Here is a 27,670-nt window from a genome sequence, read left to right on the forward strand (position 1 = left end):
CTATGCGTTATGATTTTTTTGCTTTCATGGAATTCATAGTTCCTTTGGGGTGTCCTCTACCCTCTTGGGGTTTTTGTAGGTCCAGTATCTTTTAGCTTGATTATTGGACTGCCCCTAGGTGTTTTTGTTCGGTTGTTGAGGGATTTTTGCTCTTCTGTTTTTTTTGGGCTCTTCTCCTGCAAGTATATTTTTGTTTGTTCACTAGAGTGAGGCCTCTTGGGAGGATTTGTCTTGTCCTGGGGTTCTAATGTTCGTCTTGTCCTTAGGATGCTGTGATGATGGAGGTTGTTGTTCTGTTTAGCTAGAAGAGGTCGGTTAACTTAAGAGTGTTATGCAAATTAAAGATGTAAGGAGTCATGATGCTGGTCCAATTGTTGACTGAGTTCCAAGCGATCCTGTTTTTGACCAATGCTTTTGATGGATGACTCTGATTGTGGAGGCAAATGACATTGGGTTGCAGTCTGATGACGCTTTGGTGGTCCCTGGATCTTTTTGATTTTAATAGGGAGCTTGAAAATACTCATAATGGTGGCCTCATCCACTTGGCAACCTGATTTTTGTACTTCATGTTTTTATGATGGTTCTTACGGCCTTAACTTTGACAGGAAGCTTAGGGTCCTATATGTCTTGGCTTCTTCTACCACAGATGGGTAGACTTTTGTAAAATCTCCATAAGTAATGAAATTAGTTTAATTGACTTTAAAAAAAAAAAAAAATTCTCATACCTTGGACTCACAAATTGTAATTATTTCTCATGAAAACAATTGTAACGAGCTTAAAAATTTTAGATTCCTTCTAACAATCAAAATTAGTAAGAATTGAAGTTAAAATCAAAATTAAGAGGCCAAAATTAGTAAAAATAGTGACCTCACAAAAATGCTGACGTGGCAAGACATGTCAGAAATGGATGATATGGTAGAGCACATGGTAGATGATGTGGTTGATTATGTAGCAGACACATGACGTGGTAGAACACCAATAAAAGATGTGGCGGGACACATGCTAAACCATTAACATGGTAGAACACATGGTAAATGACGTGGTTATGTAGATTAACAATGTGGCAAACAACATCAAGGTAGGGCAATCGGCGTGTGACACGTGAGGCAAGAGCTTTCAACTCTTGGTGACGTGTGGGAGTGCATGTAACGTTTAATGGAACTTTGACGAATGTCCTCTGACAAATTTGGAAAAGGCCAGATGGTTAGAGGTGCTAATTCTGCCATTTGGTGGTTGAAAAGTGATGTGGATTCATACAACCTAAAAACAAATAATCTTACTCTTTTACATGTTACGAAAGGAGAAATTTTATATTGAGAATTGTGTTTTTACAAAGAGACTCATAAAGTGTGTGTATATACACACACATACATACACAAAAGATTTTTAATGATTTAGACGAGAATTAAACTAATAATATTATAATCTAACATAATCATAGTGATTTAATCTATAATTTATACAATTGCTATAATTATATTAAACTTTAATTTGTTAAGATATATAATTTGAAGTTATGACTATATATTAAATCAAATGCTTCTAACTTTCAAATTTTGAAAAAAACACTTTCTATTCTTGAAAAAAAATATTATTGTATATGTGTCTTCAAGGATGCAACTTTATTTTGAAAATTCCAAGATGATATAAGGTTAGACAAAAGTATCTTTTCAAAAAAATTTCCTAGGAATGTTTTACTATGAAATCCAAGAGTTCAATTCTCATTCAGAAAGTTATTGCTTAAACAAGAATTATTTCATTCTCTTATAATCCGGCCTCCATGGCTTGTAATTTTAGTGGTTAATTTTATCGAAAAATAGCCTATTTTTGCTTCATTATCATTTGACTTACATGGTTAGACATTGAAACGAGCCTAAAAAAAAGGTGAACAAATTTGGAATTGGATGAAGCCATGTTTTTTTTGGCTGAAAATAACATTATTTTAAACCTTTCGTACAAGTTAATAAAGCTCAATTAGATCGTTTTAATCCTAAAATAGTATGATTAGTCGTACTTAATTATCGATCATAAGATCTTAATCAATCATCACCTTCCAAAATGAAAAGGAAAATAGGAAAACTTGCATAGAACACAGTAAGAGAAATCAAATAGGATTGTTTCAGTTTCAATAGAAAGATCAGAAAAGACTAAAGAGATAGGCAACAAGCAAGGAACAGTGAGGAGGCAGGAGGAGAAGTCCAAAAAGGTTAAAAGGCAGCAATTAAATTCTGGAAGTTTGTAAGGTCAAAACCAGATAGCTCAGCATATTTGAATTTTTGATCGATTCTATTATCTATGCACCAAAGAGAAAATCAGTGGCCCTTGAGTCCAAAGCCACATATCAAAATGTAAAAGTGTCTACATCTTAACTTAAAATTTGGTTTAGAAAAACAATGGTAAGGTTTTCACATTGATTGGTCATTGCTGCATTTTCACATACATTCATATATCTAATTTCGCTTTCATTCTATTGAATTGATTTGTATAGTTTAGCAATATGTTTTCATTGGTCAAACGTGCTAAATGGGCTAATTTATCTAGTCCAAAAAAATAATAATAATAATAAAAGGCTTTAATTACTCCATGTTGATATAATTTAGGTCAATGAAACATACAAGCTAAGGACATTCGAAAATCAATATTAAAAACATGACATGGCATGATGTCATATCCTTTTGATATTTTAACTCTTCCGTTAGTTTCACGTTAAAGTTTTTTGAGTATAAAATAGCAAATACAATTTTGATTAATAATATTTAATTAATTATTATTCTGAAATAAAAGTATTAAAATTTTTTAAATAATTTAGAGGCTTTTGAAAATATTATACCAAAATAATTCTATATAATAAATTATTTCTCTAATTTCTCTCTCTATTCTCATCTTCTAATAATGTGATTGTTAACGGAATAAGCTGAAGTCAAGTACAAAATTGAACCGAAGACTTTTACATCAATTAAAAAAATAAAAGTGAAATAGTGAAAATTTGAGTTGAACTTAAATTGGAATTTGATTTAACTTCATTAATCATTTAATTCCAATGTCAATTCAACTTCAAATTTAATTTATAAAACGTTATGAATCAAGACCAAAATCAGGGTAATCTTCAACAGATTACTGACTTGATTTGTTTACAATCTTAAATCTTAGTGTATTGTTAACATTGTGTGAAGTTTCTAACCATGACCCTTCCTCCACACACAAAACCAAAGAAGGGGGCTGTGGCTTTATTGAACGACAGACAAACCATTACCAGGCATTGCGTGGCACCGACTCCATGATCAAAGCCGTTGATGCCTGATTAGTCAAACTGGAGCAGCTGGGCTCCTCCTCCTCCTCTAGAACACGATGATTCCAAAGCTGTCATTTTCTATTGTCTCCCAAACAACTGTCATGCGTCCAGACTATCTCAGCTGTAATCAGCCCACTTTTTTCCTTATTCCGTATTAATGAAGCCAATTCAACTCCCTTTGTTTCTTTCCATTTTTAATTCACTGGCATCAAGGCATGCATGCGCGCCCCATCTACTTTGCCCTCAGTGCTTTGCCATCACACAGTTTCTTTACCCTTCATTATTGTCCGCTTAATTAAAGAAAATTTTACGGTAGGCTTAAAGTGTTCCACTACTTAAACTGACTTGTCATGTCCTATGGCTGTGGCCTTTGGACATAAAGCTACTCGCTTCCGCGTTCTCCCACTCTCTCTACTCTCTCTCTCTCGTCCTTTCTATCTCTCTCATTGTCTGAGTCTTCCCTGTCACGGATCTTGAGCCACAGTCAAGAACACAAAAAGAACAGACTCTTAAAACCCAAAAGAACAAATTTTTTGCAGCAAAGAAATGGCTAATCTTTTCTTGTTCATTACTAGATCTTTCTTCAAGCTAAGTTCTTTTAGCATTTTGCTTCTCTTTTTGCTTTCTTTCTCAAGTTTAACTACAACAGGTTAGTAGAATCTTTCTCTTTCTTCTTTCTTTAAAATGTTTCCATACTTGGAATCATTGGTTGGTTTTTTTGTTGAAAAATTTGTTCTTTTTTCAATAGTATTTTTTATTCCTTGATGAATTTGGGAAATGGGTTATGTGAAAGCTCTCTTTTGTTTTGATTTTTTATTTGTTTGTGATGTTATGTTGATGGTTTTTTGTTGGATTGCCCGGGATTTAGCTCTATAATTTTATATTTCTGTAATGGGCTATGGATTTTCTATGGAAAATTGGGTTCTGTTTTTCCAGTTCAGCTTTGATTTGTTAAGTATAAAACTTGACTGCTTTTCTAGTGATGGTCAGAAGTTAAAAAGGAAATGAGGAATAGATTATTTTCTATTTTGAAATAATTTTCTTTCTAGACTAATGAACTTGCAAAGAAATATTCTCTTTCATGAACAAGACAACTCAATTAACTGTGAATTAAAAATAATAATCTTTAGATTAATGGGTTAAAGAAAGGTCAGCAATTAATGATGAGGTTTGAGTAATTAATGGTTTATAGATAATGTTCAATTTAGAATAATAACTTCCCTTTCCTTGAAGAAAACTTAGTTTTCTTAACATAATCCATAGTTGATGGTGTAATACGCCTGTTCCAATGTCAATGAAACAAGATTGATGTGAAAGGCTAATATTAACACACGTTTTAAGGCTGTTTGCTAGTTATGTCATGTCATCTGTATGTTATTTACCTAACACTATTGATTTAGCCAGAATATGAACTTTGTGAACCTTGGTCCTTTTAGGCTTCTGACTAGCGATTATCTGATTCTAATTTTCTGCTTCATTTCTTGATGCAAGTTAATTTATCATAATTTAGGAATTGGGAATTAAAATTCTTTTATTCTTTTTACTTATGGTTAGAAGCCTATGATCCTCTGGACCCAAATGGAAATATCACAATCAAATGGGATATCATGAGCTGGACTCCTGATGGCTATGTTGTAAGTATTGTTTCATTTGTATTACATATTACATGCAGAAATTTATATATGTAAGCAAGGTTTTTGTATGCAGTGTGACAAAAAGTTAGAATTTAATAATTTGGCCATCTAGCATGGCTAGTACAAAAAAGGAAGTCTAGATTTACTTTCTTGGAGGTGCACTTGCTTTGTATTTTCAAAATTCTTTTTAAACTAATGCTGGTAAGACTGAACATAATTCAATAGGTAGAAGTAAAACTTGGTCTTCAGTTAAGATAAACAAATGAAGAAACAACGGTTTGCACAAATGGGCATCATTTTGCCTTAAGCATGATTCACCTATTGTCCCTGTTGGCTGAAAATGTGATTAGCATCTCAATGACATGAGCAGGCAGTTGTCACAATCTATAACTTCCAGCAATACCGTCATATTCAATCACCAGGGTGGACATTAGGATGGAAATGGGCTAAGAAGGAGGTGATTTGGGGCATGATGGGAGGGCAAACAACTGAACAAGGGGATTGTTCAAGATTCAAAGGGAACATTCCACATTGCTGTAAGAAGGACCCAACAGTTGTGGATTTATTGCCTGGAACTCCTTACAATCAGCAGATTGCAAATTGCTGTAAAGGGGGAGTGTTAAACTCATGGGTGCAAGATCCAGCCGCTGCAGCAAGCTCATTCCAGGTGAGTGTAGGTCAAGCCGGAACCACAAATAAGACAGTTAGAGTGCCCAAGAACTTCACTTTGAAGGCACCAGGGCCTGGTTATACTTGTGGACCGGCAAAAATTGTGAAACCCAGTAGATTCGTTAGTCCGGACAAAAGAAGAGTCACACAAGCTTTGAGTAAGTTACTTGATGAAGATCTGAAATGCTATACCCATATTTATGTTCCTTTAGCTAATCTGCGTGTCATGTTTCTCATCACTGAACTTTGCTCAAATGGCATTCTGAACTATACTACGATTTGCTTACATTATTATTTAGCCAACTTATTACAGAAAGATGTCCCTAGTGGATATGGTTTTTCTTGCTGCCACTCGTTTTATTGACATACTGCATTTAATCATTGCTATATTGTTCTTGTTAATTGCTTTGCACAAAGAGATTTGTGGAAGCAAATTTTCTCACCTAGAATATAACTTGAACTTGTAGTTATATAGATGGTTGTAATTGACATTAGTTCTTTGTGACAGTGACATGGAATGTTACATGCACATATTCACAATTCCTAGCTCAGAAAACACCCACTTGTTGTGTCTCTCTGTCGTCCTTCTATAATGACACCATAGTACCTTGCCCTCAATGTTCTTGTGGCTGCCAAAATACTTCTCAGCCAGGGAGCTGTTTAGAGTAAGTTCTCTCAGCCAAAAAAATGATACTTATTTCTTGGAGTTTATGTTGGTTGGGATTTGTATGCTTATTTGTTTATTGCTTCCTAAAGGTTTTTGTTGCTAATGTGCAGTCCAGAAACTCCACATATAGCTTCGGTTATTCCAAGTACAGGGAAAAACAGCTATACACCTTTGGTCCAATGTACAAGCCATATGTGTCCAGTCAGAATTCATTGGCATGTGAAGCTTAACTACAAGGAGTACTGGCGGGTTAAGATCTCAATTACTAATTTCAATTACAACATGAACTATACACTGTGGAACTTAGTTGTGCAACATCCCAACTTTGACAATCTGACTCAGATTTTCAGCTTTAACTATAAGTCTATAACTCCATATGCTGCAATAAGTAAGTTCAATCGCTCTCGTTCACTTTTTGTATGTTTTGTGCTCTTTGCATCTTATGTCATAAAGTGGAATGGTAGTTCAGATAAAACTCATTTTTAGATTCTCTGTATATCATTTGATGGGAGGAATGGGAACTAAGAGCGGGTGCAAGGTTGGTAAAATATTCAGGAAAATAAAACATGTATGGTGAGAGTAATTGGTCCATGCATGATCGGGATGACTTAGTGCATGAAATCTGTGAATCAGTTCTTAGTTTCTGGTTAATTTTGTTGTTTCAGAGTATGCATAGCAGCAAATGTTACATGTAAATAGGAAATACGCTAATTTTCTCCCGTGCTTCCAAACTGTTGAAGAATGAAATTTGAATATTTATTTTTTAAAAAAGTTACTAAAATTATAAATTTTATCTGTTCAATTAATTCAACAGATGATACTGCAATGTTATGGGGTGTTAAATTCTACAATGATTTGCTTTCGCAAGCTGGTCCGCTTGGTAATGTGCAGTCAGAGCTACTTTTCCGAAAGGATAAATCAACTTTTACTTTTGAGAAGGGTTGGGCTTTCCCTAGAAGAATTTACTTCAATGGAGATATTTGTGTTATGCCTCCTCCTGATGCCTATCCTTGGTTGCCTAATGCAAGTTCCCACCAGTTTATCTCCACACTTAGTCTGTTGATGACTCTCCTATCAGCAATTGCATTTTTATTCGGATATGCATAAACTTCAATCATTGTTTTACTGCAAAATCTGGTTTGCTACCATTTTTGACTAAATCAGTTCAACTCTAGAACACATAACTGGCACAACAAGAAGTTCCCCTGTTTGTTGTAATGAAGTTCAGCATGTCAAGTGAGTCAGGTTGCGGTGGTTTCTTTTTGATGTATGGTCAGGTGAATTCACTATGATTTGATCACTTGTACTGTTGTATGCATGCTCATTTCTGTACTTAATCATCTGATTGTAGAATTTCCACAATATTTTATGATAGTTGTAACAAAAATAAGTCATTAACATAAAAAATTTAGCTAATTTATGCTTGCAGTGTTGTACTGGTTGTTTTTCTTCTGAATCTTAGTTCGACTTATTATATTCGTTTCATGATTTACTGAAATGTTGAGGGCAGTCGTGGGGTAAAATTGAATGCATTTCATTAAGGTGCATCACCAACCAAAAAGGGAAAAAAAAGGATGCATTTCAGTAGGGTGCATCACCTTTATACATTAATGAGAAACCCCTCTGTAATGCATCTTAAGCTTAAAGGAATCTATTTTATGGCATTGGAATATGAAAAGTGTAAGAAATTCATGAGTAATTTTTGTTATGAAGAGGGGGTGCATATGATCTCTCTGCTCACAAACTCGGATTCCATGGTGATAGAATTTTGTTACAAGATGATTTTTTTGATTCGTTTAAAGAATTTTGAATCTGTATATCTATGCTCCCTGTTATCTCTGGTAGAATCTCCCCAGGCCAAAACTTCAAATGCTACTTCCCCCACCAATTCATACTCCATGGCAACAATCACCAAAAGCTCATTAGCAAGAAAAGGATTGCAGCAATTACTGTTGAGATGGAGAATAGGCCTTGATGGGCAGAATTTGGTAGAAATGGGTATGTATCAGGTGGGGGTAGCATGCATTCATCACCATTGAAGTAGACTTTCCTTGGAAATGCCCATCCCTCCTTGAAAGTGAAGGTATTCTGGTCCTTCTGGAGAAGCACTTCGGATTGAACATTCCCAAATGGCCCTGCTTCCATCAATAGGTCATTGTAGTACTTCATGCCGTAGAACATCCCTGTGTCGTCTGTGCATAAATAAATAGCATGATTAACTGTAATTATCTGATAATAACATTTGATTGAACTGAGAAATGTAAGCAAAAACTGGTTAAAGTACTCACTTATTGACTCGTACGGAACAAGAGGCTTGTAATCAAAACTGAAAACTTGTGTTACATTATTAAGATTAGGGTGCTGGACAACGAGGCTCCAAAGTGTGTAGTTCAAGCGGTAGTTGAAGTTGGTAATGGAGACCTTAACACGCCAGTAGTCCTTGTAGTTGAGTTTGACATGCCAGTGCACCCGAACTGGGCACATGTGGTGCGTGCACTGAAGCAGCGGGGCATTATCTTTCCTTGGAGTGTTTACTCCCACCATTTTAAGAATCTTGGAGTCACTCCTGCATATCATCATTCACCGTAACATTTTGATGCTCATGCTATCTGATAAGTAAATCAAGTTAAGGTATCAGAAATGCCAGCTTACTTGACACAGTTCTTTTTGTTCTGGCATCCGCAAGCACAAGATGGGCAAGGAGTGATGGTTTCATTGTAGAAAGACGAGAAAGAGACACAACAATTCGGGTTTTTCCTAGCGAGAAACTGTGAATAAGTGCAGGTCACGTTCCATGTCACTGCATAGAATAAAGACATGATTAATTACAGTAAATTCGGATCACGTTACTTTGTTAAGGAGATCAATATGATTGCACCAGTTCTAAGTATACTCGTACTAAACAATCTTCCATGAATTAAGATAAATATAGATCATGTGAGCCAAAAGATCTTACTGAGGGCCTGAGTTCTTCTGCGGCGATCAGGGGTGAGAAAAGTGGTGGAAGGCACAACCTTTGCAGGACCACAGGTGTATCCTGGTCCTGGACCAAGTAAAGTGAAGTTCTTGGGAAGTTTCACAGTCTTGTTTGAAGTACCGGCTAATCCAATACTCACTTGGAAAGCTGAGACAGCAGCTTGAGGATCTTGACCCCATGCTGAAAGTACTCCACCTTTGCAGCAATTGGTGAATTGTTGGTTGTAAGGAACACCTGGGAGCAGGTCTACAACTGTGGGGGTTTTCTTGCAGCAGTGAGGAATGTTTCCTTTGAACTTGGAGCAGTCACCTTGCTCAGTAGTTTGAGCCCCTACCATGGACCATATAACTTCTTTCTTAGCCCACGTCCACCCCAAGGTCCATCCAGGGCTCATGATGTGCCGATACATTTGAAAATTGTCCATTGTTACAACAGCCTGGAAAATGTCATTAGGCACCATAAGCTCAGATATTGGATATCTACGATCATTAAAACATACATGATTCTGAATACGATCAGAATCTTGGATAATGAATTAATAATTATCAGTTTAGTCTCTTTGTGAACGAATTCTAAGAGAGAGAAAATGCGGACCATTGATGATTGAACCTAATTTTGCTGATGAATATTGAGCACTTACCACGTAGCCATCTGGTGTCCAAGACACAATATCCCATTTGATCGTTACATTTCCATTTGGATCCAAAGGATCATACGCAGCTGCAGCCACAAAGCCAAAGAAAATGCGAACGCCATTGAATAAACAGAAATGAACCCACCGAGAAAAACAATTCAGGAACTAAATAAATGTTCACCTGCATGAGAAAAGAGAACAAAAAGAAACAAAGCCGAGTTGACAAATCTCATCTCCACCGGGTTGTAGCAATGGCAGGGAGTTGGGTTCGGTTTTGAAGCAACAATATTCCGAAACCCGGATTTTGGCAATTGCTGAATCCAAACTCGTATGTGTTCTTCAACAATGAAAAGCAACTGCAAAGGCTGCCATATGTAAGAGGAAATATCGGTTATGTAAGAGTGTTAAGAAAGATAAATAACATACATTTTCCACATTTCCATTATAGGAATTATCTAGAGTTGGGAGGATGGCTTACCTACTGGTTGTTAACTACTTGAATTGTGTCTTATAGTTATATATATATATATCTCTCTCAACCTTCTAGTTTTTCGCTTTCCATATCTTGAAGCAACTGCTAGGTCGAGACAAAGCGGGAGACTTAAAGAGTTGTCTGAGCACAACATCTCAACGGCCCCCGTTGAGAGTGACTTTTGACAGGTTTTTTTTAACAAGATTCGTGTTATTTCCAGAAGCCTTATCTTTTCCATACATAGAAAAAATAATCAAATTTTCCTTGTTACATGTAATTCGCTGACATAGGGCACTTGAGTTTGGACTGTCCTGCCCTGGTTAGGAATAAGGTTCAAGCTCAGTCCATTTTTTGTCCGGTTTAAAACCCATATATATAATAATTAAAATTTATAGCCAAAAGCATTATAATAATGAGAACAGTGTTAAGCTTTTGAATCACAATTTTCCTTCTTTATATATTAAAGCATCAGCTGATGGTTGCTTTCAATCTTTCAATCACTCAATTCTGTATTTTCTTTTTTCTATAATCACTCAATTCTTTATTGATCTTACATACTAATAAGACCTATAAGAACTAATTTTGTGTATATTTTTTCCCTTTTTTGAAGTATGAATAACGAGGTATGAGATGAATAGGTATTTCAATTTTTTAATTTTAATCTTAATCTTTTTGAATAGAGTAGCAACTATTGGATTAAATTTGAATCGTCTGAATTTTTGTGTTAATTTAAATTATTAAAAAACTTGTCAATCTAAGATTAGAAAATAAAAAATGATTGTATGAAATTAACGTGTAAGAATAAGAATAGATGCAATTGAACGCAGAGGCCATAGTTTAATTGTAACCAATATTGTCTTTGAACATTCGCATAGCTAAAGAAATTAACTGGGAAAATGTGCATGAGAAAATGAATACAAAAGAAATCATTATTCAAAGCTTTGATTTTCTTCCCACGTTTTTGTAGAAGCAGAAGGAAGAGTTACAGGCAAGTAAACAGTGTAGGGACAAGTAGTGAGTTCCCTTCTTATAAAATGACAAGCCAACAAATCATTTGAATGCTTCAACAATAAAATTTCTCACATGCATGCTTCTCTTTCTGCCTGCAGTCTTTTGCAATGCTTCTCTTTTCTTTATGGCCCCCACCCCCCGGAGAGGAACGAAATGCAAAGAAGGAACTCTCTCAACCATGGTTCCCAAAGGCCATTAATGGTGAAACTTGCAAAAACGCAAAGAGGTAAAGCACCAGCACTTGATCGAACCTCTACTCAATCGGCCTAATGCTTCTTGTTACCCTACCCTTCCATAGGAAAGTTAAAAGGCATGGTTTCCATCTCTCTTCCTTGCCTTTCTTGCTTCTTACCTGTTTGGTGCATTCTTCAATCTGTTAATCGCCATTTTCCAATTTATTTCCGACTCATTCTACCTTCTCACACGATTAACTTATCACAATCGGCGTGTTTATGCTGCAACACTAGTCTATTAATTTCTCCCATTTTTGGGTGTTAGCCTCTCCATTCTCTAGTATTTTGCTTGTAGTAAATGAAGGTTCAAATTATATGGCTGCCTCAGCAGTTTGTCATGTAAAGCTTAGAGTTAAAATACACGATATTCACACATTTGAATTTGCTTCATTAATAAGAATCTTTCATATCATGCATCATTTAAACAATAGCAAGAATCAAAGGTAATGATCAAATGTTAGGTAAATCTCGAAATTTTGAGTGAGTCTTGCACTTTTTCAAGCTTCAAAGTTCAAAGTGAGCATCAGTCATAGTTGGGAAATTAAGAAACAATGCTATCACCACCTCATTAATGCGTAATCTAATTATTCAGTTACTAATAGGAAACGTAGAAACTTCCCTATTAAAATTCTTAACAATAAAATTTTCTTCTACCAAAGATTGAGCTGGCAGATATTTGGCTTTGAGACTTAAGCTCCTCATCTACATTATATAGGTCTATTTAATTACGTCCATAATAAATTTAAAAAATCAAGATGTGACATGTATTAAAAATTATGCATAAGTACCTTAAAACATTACTTAACAAAATGCAATGAAGTTTTTATTCTTCTATTATATCTAATCAAGTCTTTATACTTTTTTTTTTGGAGTGAAGTCTTTATACTTTTATTTTAGATTAAATTAGTTTTTATAATTAACGGTTGATTAACTGTTAGTCAAAACGTTACTTGTCATTTTATTCTTACATAATGCTAATATGATGTTGATGTAGAGGATTAAAAATATAATATAACCATACTACGTTATTATCCACTATGATATATTAATATGTCACGTTAATATTATTTGACATGAAAATGATAAATAGAGTTTTAATCAATGATAATTAATTAACTTATAATTATAAAATTTGTTTGATCTAAAATGAAAATATAAAAAATTAGTCAAAACGTGAAATTATAAGTATAATAATTTTTAATTATATATTCAATCTTAATTTTTTAACTTAATTGACGTGATCTATGTAATTCTCGATTTAAGTAAGATTCTAATGCCATATCTTAACAACATTAGCAAATGCCCAAGTTTAGGCCCAGCCCTAACCATAAAAGCCTTGGACCTTGGGCTGAGCCAATCATATCCAATTTTACATAAGATGCAGATTCAATTACTCAACCTCTGAGGTCTGAACACCCTATTACAGATATTTCCTTCTATTTCTGTTTGAGAAATCTACCAGAATTACATTGCCAACAATATATTACAGACTGGGTGGAAAAGGAAAAGGGAATTTTACCACAAAAGTACATATTATTTGCCCAAATTGTGAATTTTTAACATGTTTTGATGGAAAAAGTTAAAAGGGAGGAATGTATAGTAGTATTACCAATCTAGAAAGTGAATGACATCTACTTTTTTTTTTTATTTAATGGAAAATTAAGAGATGCTAGAGATAAGAAGATAAGCTAGACTGATTATTCTTAAATTAATAACCATGTTGTAAGGATAGATAAGTTTGGAACGGCAAAAACACATAAAAGTCAAAGTCCATAAGAAAATTCTAATCCACAAAAACAAACAACTTCCTAGTCATTACCTAGTAACAAGCTGCGTTGGTGGATGAGTTCCAAGAGAATCAGAACATTCTACGTAGTCTTTCAAATTAAACCCAACTTGTCAACCCAATCAAGGAGGCTAAAAATGGCTTATTCCAAAGTTACCAACTCAGGAAAACAAGAGGCCAAAGCACCTGGTTTTGGTATTGATTGTGAGGGTAGAGTCAAAATGTTAAATGTAGCCCACTGAAATGAAATACACGTCTAGCCAGCCAGGTAAGCTTCCTAGGCTGGCTCTTTCAAATCCCATTAACACTATAAATACTCAAAGGGCACTGAAATGAATTTCAAATAGTAATATAATCAGCAAAATCTGCCAGGTGAAGCAAATCCAGTAACCCTTTTTTGGGAGTGTTTTAAGGTTTCACAAGGGAAAAGAAGAAGAAAAGTTTTCTGATGGGGCGTTGGATGAAGCCAGAGGTAAGGAGCAGGCAAAATGGTGCCAAATGCAATGATTTATTTAACTTTATGTGAGAATGTTTATTGGAGATAGCTACCACATTATTTTTGTTTTTCCTATGAATAAATTGTCACTTTTTTCATTTTTGTTTTGTTGATGGCTTAAATATTCAGGTGTACCCCCTACTAGGTGCCATGACCTTTGTAACAAGCATGTGCATCTTTCAGCTTACAAGGAATGTTTTCCTAAATCCTGCTGTCAGGTATATAAGAAAACTATAATCTCCTTCATAAATGTTCTTCTAATTATTATGTTTTAATGTTTTGGCTTTGTCTTGCTCCCATTCTTGATACTGCAGAATCAACAAAGCTGACCGTAGCAAGGCAGTGCTAGAAAACTACGAGGAAGGAGAAAAATATGCTGAACATGGACTACGCAAGTTCCTCCGAACCCGCCCGCCCGAAGTCATGCCTGCCATTAACCATTTCTTCTCCGAAGATAAATGATCTATTCAAACTAAAACCATCTCAAGCTTGCAGAAATTTGTTTATGGAAAAAAGAAATGACAGTCTTCAGTTTTCCTTTCTTTTTGGGGTTTGGTTTACACAGCATTAATTGATGCAATTAAGGATTTTCTTTATTGTTATGTAAATAAAATAACAGACATAGTTATTTGATTTTCGTTTACTTATTTTGCATGAATATTATTTGATTATGGATCCTTGATACAGTGAAATTAGGCTATATATTTATATTATTCAGGTTCGAGGGTTTAAGTGTTTTTATGTATGGATCGTATGTATTAAACATAAATACAATAATACTTTTGCTTATATTTATAAGTGCTAAATCCTCTCATACATAGATGTTTTGAAGTATTTCTATGTATCCAACACATATTGATTAAAAGAAGGGAGGCTTCTCTAAAACAGAGGGGGTCACTCTTGCAAGGTTATATATGCGGGGTGTCCGAGTCTCTATTTGTTCATGCTAAAATGCAGCTGTAATGTTGTATCGAATGGAATCTGGGACGGGATTGTTTATGGTAACAAATTTGAATTGAAATTATATTTTTTAAAAAATTAATTAAAAATAAAAAATAAAGTATAATAACTCGATTAAGAAGAAAAGAATAATTATGTTTTTGAAATGTGAATGAGAAATGTTTAAAAGAAAAATTAAGATGTTAAAATGTGAAAGGGAAATCTTAAAGATAGGCTAATTTTTCCGATCCTATTCTGGGAATACGCTTCGGACTTTTGATTAAGAAATAGCTTATCTAATCTAATAGGCATAATTTGAAAGTAATAGTAGTTCAATTTCCAAACTGTTAATCACACCTTCGGCCTCCTTACGACTGGCCAGTTGACGAATAGCTGGCCTCGAACAGACTTGTTGGACCTTGCTTTAAAACAAGCTGGGCCTTTGTGATAAATAATTAATATGGTGCTTGAGGCAGGTACTAAAGCCGTTTTGGTGAAAAGGGTTGTAGCATAGGATATTTGTGCTACACAAACTGATCAACACGCAAGTAATTCCATAATGTATTTTTTTTTTTAAAGGAAAAATTATATTGAGCATTGTCTCATCAAAGCGCGAACAGCAGAGCCACTTAAGGCTTAGAGCTACAAAAGGTCCTCCACACGAGGCTTGGCAAAACATCAAAAGTACATGATGTGCCAATAGAACAAAAATGATAAATCAACCAACACAAAACCCCACGAATAATCCATTAAAAGGTTTGCTTAACATGACAATCAACCTTATAATCATTTACAAGAGATCCTCAAGAGGTTCAAAATTTTTTCATCCCTTTGGTGAACAAAGTAGGTATTGAAATTAGCATCCCTTAAGACTCCAACTTTGGCCAAACCTGAAGAATGTCATAAAGAAAATTAGTCACAGAGCAGACATAAAAATAGAGTAAAAATATCAAATACTGAATAAAGAAGACAGTAGCTGGAATATCTTCATTTGGTGAAAATGGTGCAATATATAACCATGCTTTGGAAGAAATAAAGACAAATAGGACAGGGCAACTGCATAGCAGTACCATATTGCACTTTGTCGGCTAGGTGAACAGTGGCTTCCAATTAAGAAATGCCACATGCCCTCTACAACTAATTCCTGATAGCTCACAGGCTATTCTAATAGAAAAAAAAAATATAAAATACTATAAAGATAAAAGTTAAAGACAGATAAAATCATGTGTTCTTTTTCTCCAATAGCTTCAAACATTTTAGCACCAAGAATTTCCTCATGCAGTTCCCATATTCAACACATCTCCATGGGATTTACCATGAGCACTCTCAACTTGGTGCGTAAAGTGATGAACTTCTCCTTGCTGAGAGTCTTAGTGAGTATATCAGCAACTTGTTCATCCGTTTAGTAGTATTCCAACTCAATCTCATCATTTGTTACTGCATCACGAATAGCATGAAACTTTGCTCTAATATGTTTTGTCCTTCCCTGTTGAATTGGGTTTTTTGCAATCGCAATTGCTGACTGATTGTCTACTCTGAGCACTATTCCTTCTGTTTGAATAAAACCCAAATCATTTTGCATCTTTCTCAACCATAAAGCATTGTTTATTGCTGAAGTAGTAGCTATATATTCAGCCTCCGTAGACGATAGTGCGACAACTTCTTGCTTTTTGGAATTCCAAGAGAACATACCACTACCAAAGGAGAAGCAATAACTAGTTGTACTTTAAGAATCATCTAAACAGCCTGCCTAGTCGTTATCACTAAACCTTTGCAAGTTTAAGCTATCTTTCTTACAGTAGACTAGTCCAAAACTCAAGGTTCCTTTTAAGTACCTTAGCACTCTCTTTGTAGCAGAATAATGAATTTTTGAGGGAAAGTTCATGTACTTGGAAAGCACACTTACAGTTTGCATAATATCAGGTCTCATTGCTATTAGATATAACAAACAACCTGTCATACTTTTGAAACGGTACTCATTAGCTTTAAGACTTCCATCTTCCTTACATAATTTGTTTCCAAACACAGCTGGTGTGCTAACCTTTACAAGCATCCATCTTGAATCTCTTCAACAGATCTTTTGCATACTTATGTTGATGAATTTTCATTCCATTTACTCCTTAAATCACCTCTATTCCCAAGAAATAAGACATTTCACCAAGATCAATCATGTCAAATTATTAAGTCATTTGAGTTTTAACTTTGTTATTCATCACCATTTAGACCTGTAATAAGCAGATCATCCACATATATAGCAACAATCAGTTGAGATTTTTCATCTATTTTCTTAACATAAAGAATATGCTCTGTGTCACTTCTTTTGAAACCTTTGCTACAAAGGTAGGAGTTGATTCTTTCATACCAACTTCTTGGTGCTTGCTTAAGCCCATATAAAGCTTTGTTCAACTTATAGACTTTGGTTTCATCTCCTTGCTTGATGAACCCTTTAGGTTGTTCAGTAAATATATCATCTGTAAGAAAGCCATTCAAGAACGTACACTTTACATCCATATGCCAAATTCTCCAACCTTCTCGAGCTGCCAAAGCCATAAGTAATTGGATTGTGTCATGTCTTGTAACTAGAGCGAAAGTTTCCAAGTAATCGAACCCATACACTTGTGAGTACCCTTTTACTACCAGTAGAGCCTTGCATTTATTTATCGATCCATCTGCATTATACTTAGCTCTAAAGATCTATTTCACACCTATTACCTTTTGGTTCTTTGGTTTTTCTACTAGAGTCCACGTGTTGTTCCTGTAAATCATATTAATCTCGACCTTCATTGCTTGTTTCCATTCCTCATTTTCTTGAGCTTCATTGAAATTTACTGGTTCAAGTAATGCCACGTTACATCTTTCATAAACATCTTGTAGAGTTCTAGTACTTTTCACAAGTAATTCATCAATGTTATCATCATCCAGCACATACCTTCCAGTATTTGAATCAGCAACGACATCAATGTTAACTGATTTTTCTATTTCTTGTTTCTCCCAATTCCACCTTAAATTTTCTTCAAACTTTACATCCCTAGACATAAAAACTTTCATTGTTTCCAAGTTGTAGAGTCTGTATACTTTTGTAGTTTCACCAAAACCAATATGAATAGCCAACTGTGACTTTGCATCAAGCTTTGTTCTTTCAGCTTGAGGTATATTAGCATAGCAAATGCAACCAAACACCCTTAAGTGAGTAACACTTGGTTTTGTCTTGTACCAGACCTCAAAAGGAGTTGTATTGTTAAGTGCCCTGGTAAGAAACATATTCAATAGAGTAGTAGCAACATGAACAGTTTTTACCAGAAACTTTTGGGCATTTTTTTTCAAATAAAAGGCATCGAACCATCTCCATAAGTGTTCTATTCCTTTTCTCACAAACCCCATTCTGTTTGGGGCTATATGTGATGGTATACTGATGCTTTATTCCCTTGTAACTTAGATAATCTATAAACTTTCCTAAAGTATACTCTTTACCATTGTCTGTTCTCAAAACTTTAATAGCATGGCTTGACTCCTTTTCAACCATAGCAATAAACTTAACAAAGTAGCTTAAAATCTTAGATTTAGCTTTAATAAAACAAATCCAACCAAATTTGCTAAAATCATCTATGATAGCAAATAATACCTGCTGCCACTTAGTGATGCTGCTTTAACTAGTCCTCTAACATTTGAGTGCACCACCTGAAGGACATATGTGGTTCTTGACTTGCTATGTTTTGGAAATGGTTTTTTGGCATGCTTTCTATGCATACATGTATCACATAAATGATAACCATATGTAATTTTAGGCAGACCATCAACTAAATTTGTAATAGACATCATTTTTAGAGACTTATAATTTATATGCCCAAGCCTCCTGTGCCATTTCTTGTTATCATCATTAGTTGACATATAGTTATATTGCTTAACTTCCATCCAATTGACAGGAAAACATTTACCTTTCATGGGTATAGTAAAAAGTTCCTTACCATAGGAATCAAACACAGAACAGTTGAGGTTTTTAAAAACTAGTTCATAATTACTTTTGAGTAACTGACCAATGCTTAAAAGATTTTGACTAGCTTTAAGGACATATAAAACTTGAGAATTGTACCTGATTCCTTATGAAGTTTGAACTCCAACCATGCTACTACCCATAACTTGAAAATGATCACCATTACTGATTCTAACTCTTGACTTGTAGTTTCTATCCAGAGTAGTGAATAAGGCTTCATTCCCAGTCAGATGGCTTGAATAGGCGTTGTCTATTAGCCAACTATCTTTCTTTCCAACCTTAAAAACTTTTTATGTAACAAAGAAAACTTCTTCTTCTTTTTCTTCTATTTCTTCCATAATAACAGCCTTCTCTTCATTTGCAGTTCCTTTGGCTTTACAGACCCTTTCCACATGACCAAGTTGATTGCAAGATCTGTATTTAACATTTGGTCGAAACCAACAAAACTTCTCAATATGATTTCGTTTCTTGCAATATTAGCAGGGAAGATATTGGTTCTTCTACTTCACTGGTTTTTTTTCATTCACCTTTTTCCTTTTATATTTCTTGTCACTATTAATTTTCTTTTCTCTAGAAAAAGATTTACCTTTTGCTATAGCCATAAAAGCTTCCTCAGTATGGTCTTCTTGTCGAATGGCTCTCATTTGCTTTTGAGCTTGAAGAGCATTCACAAGCTCTGTGATAGTGATCTTAGTAAGATCTTTAGAGTCCTCAAAAGAAGATATTTTAGCCTCAAACTTCTCTAGCAGGCTCACAAGCACGTTGTTCATTTTACGCTTCTCAGGTAGATCTTTTCCGAGAAGTCTAAGCTAGTTGACCACCTTCAAAATCTTGTTAGAATACTCTTTTATCAACTCATCCTCCCTCATCTTCAAGACTTCAAATTCCCTCAATAGATTTAATACTTGTATTTACCATGTTCGATCACTTCCTTGGAACTCCGCTATTAACTTGTCTCAAGCTTCTTTTGGTGACTCATACACTATAATATGAGTAAAAATGGAGTTTGAGACGGCAGAATGAATACATGGCAGTGCCTTAAATCTTTTGGTTACATCCTCACTATGTTGTTTTAGTTTAGCAATGGTGAGGTTTGCTTGCTTTAATAAGACTGGAAGCTCTCCACCTACCTCAATCATGTCCCACAAATCAAAAGCACGTAAATAGGCTTTCATTTTCACTACCCATATAGGATAATATTCACCATTGAAAATTGGAGGAGTAAAAGTGTTGTAGCTTGTTGATGCCATATGTGGTTTCTCTAGAGCTTTACACAGATGAGTAGTAGCTTCTCTTTTACCAACCACGGTCCCTCAAGATCTCAAAAATGCTTTGATACCATGAAAAATTTCATAAAGAAAATTAGTCACAGATCAGACATAATAACAGAGTAAAAATATTAAATACTGAATAAAGAAGATAGTAATTGGAATATCTTCATTTTGTGAACATGGTGTGGTCTATAACCACCCTTTGGAGGAAATAAAGACAAATAGGATAGGGCACTTACACAGTAGTACCATCTTGCACCTTGTCGGCTAAGTGGACAGTGACTTACAACCAAAAAATGCCACATGCCTTCTACAACTAACTCTTGATAGCTCACAGGTTATTCTGATACAAGAAAATAAAATATAAAATACTATAAAGATAAAAGTTAAAAACAGATAAGATTATGTGTTCTTCTTTTCCAATAGCTTCAAACATTTTAGCAACAAGAATTTCCTCATTGCAGACTCCCGTCTTCAACAAAATCGTCTGCTAGTGAGTTCATTTCTCTTCTGATGTGGCCGAAAGTAACCTTTTGGATGGTTTTAAAGAGAGCTTTAATAGTGTTGGAGGTGAGTTTCATACACCATGGAACCTTGTTGTGATCTTTTACCTAAATGATGGCATTGGAAGAATCGCTTTCAACTTCAAAATTGTGAGTGGCAACCCATAGGGAAGCAAGGAAAAATCTAATTCCTTGGAGGATAGCTTGAAGCTCTGTAAAGTTAGAATCTTCGATGCCAATTGAGTGGGATAAGGTACCTAGAAAGACACCTTTGTGGTCTCTTGAAGCTCCTCTAATGCCTGCAGGCCCGAGCTTCCTTTTAACGGCTCTGTCAACGTTGAGCTTTAAGGAGCCGTAGGAGGGAGGAATCCATGTGAGTTTTTCTTTCCACCTACTCTTTTTGGTGTTGTTGATGGAGATGGTGGGATAATTGAGACACATGTTGGCAGGGTGATGACTCAAATTCCATTTGCTTTTGCACCATAAAGTGTGGTGAAGAATGATTATATCAACAATCTATTTGGATTCAAAGGTCTTGTTTTGAAAAATCACCTCGTTTCGGCACAACCATAACGACCATAACACTACAAAGAAAAGCATTCTCTGTGTAACAAGCTCCTTAAGCTTAATTTAATTATAACTCAAATGATAAAGTTTACCTAATGCAAATCTAAATTAAGATGAGAGTAATTTAACAAAGTTCATAGCATTCGATTTATTGTATTCTAAGTGAATGATGCTAGCAAAAACTATTACAAATAAAATATTTAAAATTATTAATCCTTGCCTAATTTTCTTAAAAAAATTTCTTGCATAATTTAATAATAAATTCAACCTTTTCAAATGTGATTCTCCCATTTATATATATATATATATATATATATATATATATATATATATATTAAATGCCATTTAATTCTCTTCCAATTTTAGTCCTTAGATTTGTAAGAGGCAATGCATTTTTAAGGTATAAAAAAAGCTTAGAATAAGAATAAAGGCTATGAAATAAATACATTAATTTTTAGATTAAAAATAAATAAAATTAAATTAAATATATTAATTACAAGGCATAATGTTTGAAAAGCCTTTCAACTAGTTAAGATTTAAATAAACCCTTATTCTTTTATTACATTCAATCAAGTTTCAATACTTTTATTTTGAATCAAATAAACTTTTATGACTAATAGTTGACTAATTTTTATTAATTAAAATATCGTTTGGTATTTTATATTTATATGACACTGATGTGATGTTGACGTGGAGGGCGAAAAATATTACATAACTATATTATCGTCAATTATTAAATGTTAACATGCGACATTATTATTAATTTTGATATTTCAACACATCACGTCATATAATAACAAGTGATATTTTAATTAAGTCAACTATTATCATAAGAGCTCATTTGGTTAAAAAGAAAAATATAAAAACTTATTGGATCAAAATAAATATATAGTGACTTAATTGAACGCAATAAAAAAATAAAAATTTATTAAAATTTTTTTAAATAGTTTAGAGACTTTTTTAAATATTATACCTAATTAAAATAACTTATGCTATCCATATTTATATTTGTCAAAGAATTAGTTCCAATTAACGGTGATTATTAACTTTTTTTTATTTTAATAGTTTAGCAGATGTTACCTCCTTAAGAAAATTAAGATTTGAAATTTGAATTCTCATTTTCTTTTGAAACTCCCATATATATTTTAAAAAAATAAAAAAATATTACATCCTAATTTGACAGAAACAATAAATTGAATTTTGAAATGAAAAATTCAAAAAACATTAATTTTAAAAAGAGTATTTAATTTTATTTATAAAAAAAGAAGGTCAATTTATGATTTAGGACCGAACAATCTTGTGGTCATCTCTCTTCATTATTCATTTGACAATTGTGGATCGTAGATTTGATGTTGTAGAATTAGGGAATAACAATATAAACCTTCAATTAATGGAGAATGCAAAGTACTCCTACGCTATTAAGTTTGACTCGTTTTTTCTTACTCACTGCCACATTTCTGGATGGGATCAAATCAAAGCAAAACTAATACTAACTCAGTGACGTAGGTGAACAACTATTTGCGCTACTTGTCGAAAGGAAAGAAACAACAGCAACTAATTAAAGAAGAAGAAAAAGTAATTCCGTCAGTTTTACACCTTAATTTAAGATTTCTTGTTGGACCTCACTTTGCATCCAACCCTTGAAACCATCGATTCTATGATTGCAACCATAGAATTCTTTCATTAGGAATTCTAAGGTCCTACTCTTACACGGTTCATAGTGTAGTAAGCATGAGTATTGTATAATAGAGTTCACATTTTTGGTGGACTTTTTTAACTTGTTGCTTAATCCCATCGTCTTTGAGGGGGTTGCCAACCACTTTCCAGTTTTCTTGCTTTTTCCATATTTATTCTATGTCGAAGCATCATGCTTGTTTCTCATGAAAATTTTCCTTTGTTTTCTCAGCCTAAGCGGGAAAACCCCGCAATTTTCCCCCAAGAAGATCGCTTTTGTATGATTTATTTTATTTAACAAGGCTTGTACCTCTGCCTCTTCTCTGTTGCAATCCTTGCAATCTCCAACTATGAGTCCTTATCAAAATTTGCTTCTTCTCACAGCAGTTTCTCTGTTTCTCAGTGTTGCTTCAGCTTGCTCTGATGGACAGTGCAGGGTTTGTCTCAAATATTTCCATTCTAATTGTATATGGTTTTAATTTGTTGCATTTTTGGAATTCCTTATTGTTCTTAGTCACAATATGCAGTTGCTTGATGAATGTTCTTCGGATGGAGATTGCGAGGCTGGACTCTATTGTTTCGCTTGCTCCCAAGGATTTTCAGGTTCCAGATGCGTAAGATCAACCATTACAGACCAATTCAAGCTTCTGGTTAGTGATGAGCTAACAAACCACTCTTTCTTTCTCTACTTCGTTAAAGAAATGAATAAGGACGTCGTAGACATTTACGGCTAGCTTCAAGGAAAGTCACAGCCGCATTAAACACTTTCACATCAGTAGGTCTGGTACACTATTTCTAATCGTTTGCTCATTTTGACTGAGAAAGAGCCATGGAACCAATCTCTTGGCCCATTTGGTTTGTCACTTTCAAAAGAGTGAATATTCTAAGTTTTTGAATTTTTACGGTAATTATGTCATATTGGTTTCTTTGGTTACCGCTCGGATTTAAGATCTCTTAAGTAATTTCAGCCTTGGCACTGACAAATACCACATGCACATACTAATTCTTCTGCTTCTGGATAGAATAACTCTCTTCCTTTCAACAAATACGCATTCTTGACAACCCACAATGCTTATGCCATCGACGGATATCCTTTGCATACCCCAGTTCCTCGAGTTACTTTCACCAATCAGGAAGACAGCATTACTAATCAGCTCAATGTATGTTTTAATTTTCTCAAAGTGGTTTTTCATGTTAATTAGTTTCTGTGATTACTTATCTAGAGAGCCATTTGCTACCTTAATTAAACTAGCCTAGTCCACCTGCAGAATGGGGCCAGGGGATTGATGCTTGATACATATGATTTTGATGGAGATGTGTGGATGTGCCATTCATTCGGAGGAAACTGTCATGATTATACTGCATTTGTAAGTATATTTTCCCTTATTAGGCAACCCTATCTTACATTAATATTGCCCTTTCATAAGTTTCTTTTTTAATTGGCCTAACAGGGACCAGCCATAGACTATTTGAAGGAAATTGAAGCTTTCTTATCAGCAAATCCGGAGGAAATTGTTACATTGATCTTGGAAGACTATGTTGGTCCAAATGGATTGACAAAGGTCTTTACTGATGCTGGCTTGATGAAATATTGGTTCCCTGTATCAAGCATGCCTAAAAATGGTGAAGATTGGCCTCTTGTTAGTGACATGGTTGCTAATAACCAAAGACTGCTTGTTTTCACTTCAATTCAGTCCAAGGAAGCAAGTGAAGGAATTGCTTACCAGTGGAATTACATGGTCGAAAATCAATGTAAGCAATCCTAATTATATTACACATTAAAGACTAGTTAAAAATATGTAAATAAATAAAATTAGATTGTGCAAATAGTCATAACTATGGCTAACAATTTTAAACATTTGCTAACAATATATATATATATAATTGTATTTTAATGAAGGGATTATCTTTTTTAAATATCCTTTCCGTGGATGTTAATTTGGCAGATGGGAACGGTGGAATGCAAGCAGGAAGTTGCCCAAACAGGGGAGAGTCATCAGCTCTGGATGATACGAGCAAATCTTTAGTATTGGTAAATTACTTTCACTCAATACCAAGCGACTCAGCGACATGTAAGGACAACTCAGGGGATTTGATTAACATGCTTCACACTTGCTATGGTGCTGCTGGCAACCGTTGGGCTAACTTTGTTGCAGTTGATTATTACAAGGTATTTTAGCTCTAAATTACTTCTTTGTTGTTAATTTGGTGTGATGGGAGAAATATTAAACCCTATATATATACATACTTGTTTGGTTTGCATAGAGGAGTGAAGGTGGAGGATCATTTCAAGCTGTGGACACTTTGAATGGGAAGCTGTTATGTGGGTGCGACGATATTCATGCATGTGTGGTAAGCCAAAATTACATTACAAATAATGTCATGATTAGTTCGTAACCTATTAATATTAACTATTTTTTAAATTTATATTCAATTATTTATATTTTTATAATCGTGAGTTTCAGATATTATATTTATGTACCTTTTTCTTTAAAAATGATCTCTCAAATCATATATTGAATCTTAAATCTTATATATGTAAGTTAAAGTGTTACATCTGATTTTTTACAAAAATTAAAAAAAATATTGCATGTTCATGAAAATGAAAAGTTTGTAGTGTCGGCAAAATTTATGCTTAGGGCAACTTTCATCTCATCGAATTTTCTCTTAGAAGTATGGTTCCACTGTTTTGGACCTTATGCACAGAAGTAGCAGCCTACTCTAAAATAGTTACTCCGTCAGACAATTTCTGACAAATGAAAATGCTGTGTTTCTTTCTTGTTGCAGCCTGGATTAACTTCAGGGGCCTGCACACCATAATATTAATTCCAGCTAGAGGAAATTCGGAGGTGAGGGCTTCATCAAGTTTATTGTGAAGAAGGTGTTTTTAGCAATAAGATTTACTTTTATTCACACAACTTTTGACAGTAATTGTATATATATACACATGCATGATACTATAACATCTATACTGAGTTCAAGTATTTAATAAAACCTCTTGGCATCCTTATCTACACTAGGGTTTGTGTGATTGTGCAGCATGAGAAAGAGTGGAGGATCTCTCTATTATCTAACATAATAATAATAATAATAATAATAATAATAATAATATAATCAAATATTGTTCAAATCAAATTTAAGATTTGTTGTTACATTCAGGTTCATTACAAAAAAAAAAAAAATAGTATTATTGACAGAAAATTCGATCGACAATACTTTCGATTCTGTAGATGAAAGTATTGCTCATGAGAGTCTTTATATCAATAAAGATTTAAATAAGTTCTGATACTATTTGTCATTATCTTACTTTCAACATAAAAGACATACCTATTAAATGAAGGAGAAGAAAACCTTTATTTATCAATGCAAAATTTATCTCATTTTTTATTAATGTGAAATTTATGACACTTACAACCACGAGCAATCCCTATAAGTGGTTGCAAGTATCATTTGTCCTTAAATTTTTATAGTTTTAGATTTTCTTTTATTTTTACTTTGTGAAAATTTATTTTTTTAACTTAAAAAATTTTAACGTAGCAAAAGGAAAATTTATGAGCTGATTGAAAAAAATCCCATTGGGCTTCATGGGCCTCGAGAAGAAGAAAATAAAACTTAGAACCAATCCAAAGAAAAGCAAATTGGATTAGTTTCAAAACCCAATTCGTAAATCAAACCCAATCTGATTCAGACTCAAAGAATAGACAAATAATCTCGAAATAATTTAAAAATCAACAAAATAAAAAAAAATAAATAAATGAAAATAAGAACAAAAGAAATAGAACAAACCAAAAGTAGTCAAATTGATCAGAAAAAAAATGGAATGTTTACATAATTAAAAAAAAAGTAAGTTCGACTCCCTTCTTTCTTTTTTTTAATATAGCTTTCACCATCATTCACATATACGATCTCATAGATAGATGTATAAAAAAATAGTAAGGCAGTATCGACTTGTCAACACTAGACTTGAAGTCTCAAATAGCTAAACTGAACGTTCTTCTTAGAAAGCTAAGAAGGCCCATAACATCTTTGACGCACAGATTGATGGACTGGGCCCTTTATCATTCTCTCCTACATGAGCTTCATCCGCCGGATTCTTCTTATAGAAATGCGGCCTATTGGCCTCCATACAAATCCACAATCAATCAATATTTTCGTTTGTTACTGTTATTCTTATTCTTCAGCATCTGAATTCTATTAATATTCCTTTTCTTCTGTTTTTTTTTTCCTTTTTCCCACTTAAGTTTAATAATTTTATTTTTTTCATAGTTATTACAACCATTAAAATACTAAAACACACATGGGTGTGTATAGACACTAACTGCTCCCATGTGCAATAATACACTCATAAAAGACAACTCAAATTTCTTTAATTGAAAAGACAATGTAATTAGTAGCAAAGATTAAGGTGATAATCTGTCGTTTCATGCATCCACTTAGAATAATAATTAGCTGAATTATGTTTTATGATTCTTAGGACTATCATATCCAATAACAAATAAACCTTTGTTGTCATGATCTTAAAGTAGTCGACAATTATGCTCTCCAATTCCAATGGAATAAATTAATATAGGAAAGCATATTAATTGAACTTAAATATGGAATCTGGACAAAGATTAATGCAAATGCACTTTTATTCTCCAGCTTTGCACAATAATGAAGCTTTAAAAGTGAAATATCATAATCTCGACGTTTGGTTCGATCATTAAGTGTACATATCTATATATATCTTGTTTAAAAAGTCAGATATAAATCTTTCTTTCCCATTAAAAAAGAAGTGGAAAATCATGACTTTTCCCCGTGTACTAACTAAAATGTGCTTTCATTTTGATTTGCTATATAAATATATATTTGATT

The 27,670-nt window shown here is 33.9% G+C and overlaps 4 protein-coding genes across 5 annotated transcripts; 3 read left to right on the plus strand and 1 right to left on the minus strand.

The window, feature by feature from the left end:
• The first annotated feature begins 3,631 nt into the window (after positions 1-3,631).
• LOC18601735 (COBRA-like protein 1) lies at positions 3,632-7,678 on the plus strand. Of its 2 annotated transcripts, none has more exons than XM_018119849.2 (6): positions 3,632-3,941; positions 4,850-4,926; positions 5,297-5,753; positions 6,104-6,260; positions 6,373-6,650; positions 7,077-7,678. In XM_018119849.2, the coding sequence occupies exons 1-6, from the start codon at positions 3,839-3,841 to the stop codon at positions 7,367-7,369; spliced, it is 1,365 nt and encodes a 454-aa protein (XP_017975338.1). In that variant the 5' UTR covers positions 3,632-3,838; the 3' UTR covers positions 7,370-7,678. The 2 variants fall into 2 exon arrangements, with proteins under 2 accessions (XP_017975338.1, XP_007032845.2); XM_007032783.3 differs by having other exon boundaries at positions 3,633-3,941; positions 4,847-4,926.
• Positions 7,679-7,923: 245 nt separating this feature from the next.
• Positions 7,924-10,302, minus strand: LOC18601736 (COBRA-like protein 4). Its single transcript, XM_007032784.3, has 6 exons — positions 10,055-10,302; positions 9,880-9,959; positions 9,219-9,675; positions 8,915-9,062; positions 8,551-8,828; positions 7,924-8,454 (listed from the first exon to the last, which is right to left on the minus strand). Exons 1-6 carry the CDS (start codon positions 10,104-10,106, stop codon positions 8,171-8,173), a joined length of 1,299 nt encoding a protein of 432 aa, XP_007032846.2. The 5' UTR covers positions 10,107-10,302; the 3' UTR covers positions 7,924-8,170.
• Positions 10,303-13,716: 3,414 nt separating this feature from the next.
• On the plus strand, positions 13,717-14,514 carry LOC18601737 (B12D protein). Its single transcript, XM_007032785.3, has 3 exons — positions 13,717-13,847; positions 14,001-14,089; positions 14,186-14,514. Exons 1-3 carry the CDS (start codon positions 13,824-13,826, stop codon positions 14,331-14,333), a joined length of 261 nt encoding a protein of 86 aa, XP_007032847.3. The 5' UTR covers positions 13,717-13,823; the 3' UTR covers positions 14,334-14,514.
• An 8,268-nt stretch (positions 14,515-22,782) lies between these two features.
• LOC18601738 (PI-PLC X domain-containing protein At5g67130-like) lies at positions 22,783-25,826 on the plus strand. Its single transcript, XM_007032786.3, has 8 exons — positions 22,783-23,253; positions 23,344-23,466; positions 23,839-23,976; positions 24,085-24,183; positions 24,268-24,568; positions 24,763-24,986; positions 25,082-25,168; positions 25,604-25,826. The coding sequence occupies exons 1-8, from the start codon at positions 23,167-23,169 to the stop codon at positions 25,634-25,636; spliced, it is 1,092 nt and encodes a 363-aa protein (XP_007032848.2). The 5' UTR covers positions 22,783-23,166; the 3' UTR covers positions 25,637-25,826.
• The last annotated feature ends 1,844 nt before the right edge of the window (positions 25,827-27,670 follow it).

This window comes from Theobroma cacao, chromosome 4, assembly GCF_053813885.1.
Source record: "Theobroma cacao isolate CCN51 chromosome 4, ASM5381388v1, whole genome shotgun sequence".
In the NCBI taxonomy this organism is placed as follows: domain Eukaryota; kingdom Viridiplantae; phylum Streptophyta; class Magnoliopsida; order Malvales; family Malvaceae; genus Theobroma; species Theobroma cacao.

Bases quoted from the DNA above. Each gene is read 5' to 3' on its own strand.
- LOC18601737 (XM_007032785.3), top strand. From the start codon at position 13,824: ATGGGGCGTTGGATGAAGCCAGAG. The intron at 13,848-14,000 runs GTAAGGAGCAGG...TTAAATATTCAG, and splicing joins GGCGTTGGATGAAGCCAGAG to GTGTACCCCCTACTAGGTGC. The intron at 14,090-14,185 runs GTATATAAGAAA...TTGATACTGCAG, and splicing joins TTCCTAAATCCTGCTGTCAG to AATCAACAAAGCTGACCGTA.
- LOC18601738 (XM_007032786.3), top strand. From the start codon at position 23,167: ATGAGTCCTTATCAAAATTTGCTTCTTCTCACAGCAGTTTCTCTGTTT. The intron at 23,254-23,343 runs GTTTGTCTCAAA...CACAATATGCAG, and splicing joins GCTCTGATGGACAGTGCAGG to TTGCTTGATGAATGTTCTTC. The intron at 25,169-25,603 runs GTAAGCCAAAAT...TTCTTGTTGCAG, and splicing joins ACGATATTCATGCATGTGTG to CCTGGATTAACTTCAGGGGC.
- LOC18601735 (XM_007032783.3), top strand. From the start codon at position 3,839: ATGGCTAATCTTTTCTTGTTCATTACTAGATCTTTCTTCAAGCTAAGT. The intron at 3,942-4,846 runs GTTAGTAGAATC...ACTTATGGTTAG, and splicing joins CTCAAGTTTAACTACAACAG to AAGCCTATGATCCTCTGGAC. The intron at 5,754-6,103 runs GTAAGTTACTTG...TCTTTGTGACAG, and splicing joins AAGAGTCACACAAGCTTTGA to TGACATGGAATGTTACATGC.
- LOC18601736 (XM_007032784.3), bottom strand. From the start codon at position 10,106: ATGAGATTTGTCAACTCGGCTTTGTTTCTTTTTGTTCTCTTTTCTCAT. The intron at 9,960-10,054 runs GTGAACATTTAT...TTGTGGCTGCAG, and splicing joins TGTTCTCTTTTCTCATGCAG to CTGCGTATGATCCTTTGGAT. The intron at 9,676-9,879 runs GTAAGTGCTCAA...GACATTTTCCAG, and splicing joins GGACACCAGATGGCTACGTG to GCTGTTGTAACAATGGACAA.